General features: G+C 40.4%; 1 protein-coding gene across 1 annotated transcript; it reads left to right on the top strand.

Moving 5' to 3' along the window:
• The first annotated feature begins 659 nt into the window (after positions 1 to 659).
• On the top strand, positions 660 to 1780 carry LOC123397190. The gene has a single exon (XM_045091840.1). It carries the CDS (start codon positions 737 to 739, stop codon positions 1778 to 1780), a length of 1044 nt encoding a protein of 347 aa, XP_044947775.1. The 5' UTR covers positions 660 to 736.
• The last annotated feature ends 3486 nt before the right edge of the window (positions 1781 to 5266 follow it).

The following is a 5266-nucleotide window of genomic DNA, read 5'->3' as shown; positions in this document are numbered from 1 at the left end:
ATGCAAAGCTTGTGCAAAAGAGACCACAAATGTCATTCTTGAGGAGATTGGAGATAGTAAATTTGCATTACTTGTTGATGAGTCCAGAGATGCATCTATGAAGGAGCAAATGGCTATGTGTTTGAGGTCAGTACATTTGCTTGTGTGTGTGTGTGTTATTGTAGCCTTATAGGTGTATTTTCTTAAAGTTCTTATATATTAATCATGCTCCTTTGTCTTATGTAGGTATCTCGGCAAACGAGGGGAGGTGATTGAGAGATTCATGGCAGTTGAGCATGTTCCTGACACTAAAGCAACTTCACTGAAGGTAGCCTTGGATGGTATGTTTGGTAATCTTGGCTTATCTATGTCTAATTTGAGAGGGCAGGGTTATGATGGGGCTTCAAACATGAGAGGGGAATTTCGTGGGTTGCAAAGATTGATCTTGGAGGAAAATCCTTATGCTCATTATATACATTGTTTTGCCCATCAGTTACAATTAGTGGTTGTTGCTGTTGCCAAGTGTTGTTCATCAGTAAGGGATTTTTTTGAGTACACAAGCATGGTTGTTAACATTGTTAATGCTTCTTGTAAAAGACATGATCAATTAGCCCAAGAGCAACATGATGAAATAGTACGTCAAATAGAGTCCGGGGAACTTCTTGAGGGAAAAGGGAAAAACCAATTAACGAACCTTGCAAGACCTGGTGATACACGGTGGGGATCACATCATAAAACATTGTGTCGTCTTGTTGAGATGTGGAAACCAGTTCTAAAGGTATTAGAAAATTTACACAATGATGCAGATAATGTTGCCCAAAGAACCACAGCCGCGGGGTTGATAAAGCACATGGAGTCTTTTGAATTTGTTCTCATATTGCATCTTATGATTAGATTATTGGGCAAGACTAACAATCTGTCACAATGCTTGCAATTGAAAAATCAAAATATTGTACGTGCTGTGGGATTGATTAAAACCACATTGGAGGATATTCAAGAGATAAGGCAGAATGGTTGGGATGGGCTCTTCAAAGAGGTAACAGACTTTTGTGTCAAATATAACATTCTAGTGCCAAATATGGAAGATACAAGGACTGCTAATGGCCGTTCAAGGTCTTGGGGTGGGCAATTGGTAACTTACAACCATCATTTCAAAATTGAAATATTCAATGTGTTGCATGATCAACTTATTGTGGAGTTGAACAACCGCTTTGCTGAAAGGTCTACTCAATTGTTGAGATGCATTGCTTGTCTTGATCCCAAGAATTCATTTGCCAATTATAATGAAGACAAGCTAGTAGATCTTGCTAATATGTATGCTGCTGACTTCTCTACATATGAAGTTACTTTTGTCCTTAGAAACCAACTAGACTCATTCATTCGGGAAGCAAGAGGTGATCCACATTTGATGAATTGCAATGATCTTGGTCATCTTGCCATGAATATGGTTAAAAGTGATATGCACACAACTTTTCCCTTAGTTTACCGTCTGGTTGAGTTAGCATTGATTTTACCTGTTGCAACCGCAACCGTGGAAAGGGCATTCTCAGCAATGAGCATTATCAAGACCGGATTGAGGAACAAAATGGGTGATGATTGGATGAATCATAGAATGGTATGTTACATTGAGAGAGATGTATTTGTTAGTATCGAAGAATCCAAGATCATTGAGCGATTTCAAGGTTATCGCACACGTAAAGGTGTTTTGCCTCGTCCAACACGTAAGTATTCACATTTTGCATCTATTGTTAATCACTTTTGCCTGCTATATTATGTACTGATTCGCATTTCAAAATTTTAATGATTGAAGGTTTAGCGATGTCTGCTATTGAAGATGTAGTCATGGGAGGCTCAGATCAACCAATCATTTGATTTGGTATCAATCTTCTGTATCATTTATCTATGCCACATATTGTCTTTTGATTTGTCTTGCTTTATTACTTGACCCATCATGGAACATAGATTGATTCTTATATGTCTTGAAACTGAAGTTTTTTATGGGTAGTTTTTAGCCATTAGTTGTTCGCCTGGGGCGTCAACAATTCCTGGGTCCGCCACTGCTTATAGGAAACCCTAGGCCTCCCTCAAATTTCGTGCTCCACCACTCAGCCGCCGCAACACATGCCGTTTGTCTCTCTCCTCTAGCGCACCAGGCCCGCCCGAGCCCGCTGCCGGCCGGCCCCTCGCTGGAGCCCCGCATGCCGCTGTCGCTCGACCCCCAGCACCGCCCCGTGCAGCTTCCGGCCACCACCTAGATCTCCAAACACGCGCCGCCGCAGGCTGCCCCGCCGCCGGGAACGGATGGATTGGGTCGATCCCTTATGGATCTGCGTCGTTCGTTGTGCCATCGTCGTGCCGCTCACCAGAGTCGGCGTCGTCCCCAACCAGCGCCTCCCTGAAGCCAGCGTCGCCCGATCCCGCTCGCCCCTGCATTGACCCGCCGTGGGCCGCGTGAGCTAGCCAACGCTAACCAATTGCCATGAGCATCATGTAGTATCCCACGCCTGATCCATGCACTATTAGGCCAGTCAGTTTCAGCCCATGTGACCTTTTTTTCCATAGCAATTTGCTAATTATTCCAGGATATTGCATAATTACAGAAAAAGCATGATTTTAAAATGTTAATAACTAAATAACCGTGCATTGGACTAGAAATATTTATATATGTAAAATGCGTAGAATTTTGTGTAGATTATCAATATTCCACTTTCATGCATGATAAAAATGATTAACTTGCGGTTTTCATGTAATTTGCGTAGATGCCATATTCTTGCATAATTGTTGTGTCATTTTTTCAGTCTAGTACCCACGCGTTATATACGATTTTAGAGTAGAAAAATCCATAGAATCCATCTGTGCAAGTAGTTTTGTCATTTGAGCAAGTTTGTGTGCATGTTAATTTGTTGTGATGCCCTTTTGTATTTTTGTGTGATTTAATCCGTGCATCGAAATTAAGCAAACTTAATATTAAAATGTTCAGAATTTTATGTAGATTCACAATCTACAACTTTCATGCATGTGTAAAATATTTAAACATGTAGTTTGCATTGTTTTGCATAAATGCCATGTTAAAATGATTTATTTCATAACTAAATAACCCTAGCCCCGATTTAAATAGACTTTATATGAAAAATGTTGTGCTTGATCTGCTCTACATGATTATGGCATTTGCATGCATAATAGGTTGCATCTACATGGTCAAATCTCTCTTGCAACTGCTTTGTGAATACGTCTAAACTGTTATTTTGTTCAATATTGCGTGGATGATTGCATCTAGTCCGTATGTCTTTTGCATATAGTCCCTTCATGGGAATTGCTCTATGTGATGTCTACTTTGATGCCATTCCTCTGGTTGCCACATACATATTCTATATTATGTTCATATGTTGCTCCAAAAGTGCTAACATGATAAAACTTCTAATCTATTTTCGTAAAGTTCCATTTTGTGGAGCTCGAATTAAGCAAATCATGCCTCTTTTGAATGTGTGCAATGGAGTGATTTGTAGTATGCTATGCCTAATTGTTGTTAGTAGGTTTCCCATTCCATGTATGCCATGCTTAGCTGCAGTTTTCATCATGTGAACATGCTAAGATGATGTTGCTATTTGCTGGGGTCAAATAATTCTAAGTGTGAGAATCTGATTATTTCATAATGCTATGTTGTGTTGATGCTACCTATGATTGTGTGCATATTTAGATCTTACTAGTGTGGAATGAAATGAAGTGCATCATGCCTAATACCATGCGGTAAATTTTCATGCCATTATATGAAACTAGATGACACCCCGCGCATTGCTGCGGGAATTGTAGCAATAACTTTTCATTGGCCTCGACAGACACACACAGTAGGCATAGCAAAGAAGGAACGCTAGAAGACTACATCAGTATGAATATAACAGAGAAGAAGAGCAACACAAAGCTGAAACTTGACATGGGTCATAGAGAAGATTTCTTTTACTTAGGAAGAGTACGCCAGATATTTATGCAACATTTGAAAATTGAAATCGACCAGAGCAGCAAAGCACACCTGCAATACATGAATCTAGCCTAGGAGAAAAGCATGACCACCCACGTGCTTTTGTTTGAACATCCGAATTTCAGAAGGCTTGTTAAAAAATAGATGGATCTTTAGCTCTTAAAGCTGAAAGGCAACCATGGTGTAGACAAAAAGATAGAACCAAAATAATTAGTGGCATCGAAGCAATCTCTATAAGGCATTGTAAATGTAATCTGCACGGGTCAGGTTGTGTGATTGATGAAGAAAAGGGTTCAACAAGGAAAGTGATACTGTACCTCTGTTCCAAAATATAATATGTTTTGGATATTTCAACATGGACTAAAATGGACTGAAATGAATGAAGAGATACAGTTAAACGCGTTAGATACATGTGAATAAAAAAATGTCAGAATTTCTTATAATTCGGAATGGAGTTTATAACTGATTAGAAGATAACTCCTACTCCAACATTAACTTGAATATATATATAGATATTATGAGTAATCTAATGCCACACGACTAATTTTCAGTTGTGGCATTTTACATGCCTAAATTTCCTTGAAGTGCCTCCAATCTGTGACGTTAATGATCAGTCATGTCCTGACATTCATTTTGTTGTTGGTAAGTCTGAGCGGTGTTGGTCTCGATTTATTTTCCTTGCACCTGCTTCACTTCTTGGTGTCTACATGAGAATCTGTCTTTTGTGTCATTGCTGTCAATTTGAGTGGATTCAGAGATCGAATTATGGCATCAGAAGACAACTATAATAAAATCAGCATACTGAATATAGACATGTCATAAAGAATCAACAGGTACACGATGGCATGCAGTAGGGGGAAATCTATGGTGACCTTACTTGGCGAGCCGTCGGCGTCGGCAAGGGCTCAATATTAGTTCCATCCAGCACACGGGTACCACCCGGCGATGAGCATGGATGACATATGCCATCATATCTGTCCCATAGAGTGAAAACCTACTAAATGAGAAACAGAAAGAAACTCATCGAGAATTCGAGATTGTGTAGAACGGGGAGGGGATTCAGAATGGAGCAGGGGCACTACCTACCATGCTCCGAGCTATGGTGGATGTGACAGGGATAACACAACTGAGTAGGGGTATGGTCAGTGATGGGGATTCAGGTCAGAGCAGGGGCACTGCCTCCCAGCTACGGTGGAGACAGCGGGGACAACCCAGGTGCACATATTTAAGGGCAGAGAAGGTCTTGTGGTTGTTCCATACTGGTGTTTGGAGGAGACGAACAGGGAAGAAATTCATCAATGTGATGCGTGG

The sequence above is a fragment of the Hordeum vulgare genome, chromosome 1H (assembly GCF_904849725.1).
Source record: "Hordeum vulgare subsp. vulgare chromosome 1H, MorexV3_pseudomolecules_assembly, whole genome shotgun sequence".
NCBI lineage: Eukaryota > Viridiplantae > Streptophyta > Magnoliopsida > Poales > Poaceae > Hordeum > Hordeum vulgare.
This window is presented reverse-complemented; position numbering and strand designations above follow the sequence as displayed.

Bases quoted from the DNA above. Each gene is read 5' to 3' on its own strand.
- LOC123397190 (XM_045091840.1), top strand. From the start codon at position 737: ATGTGGAAACCAGTTCTAAAGGTATTAGAAAATTTACACAATGATGCA.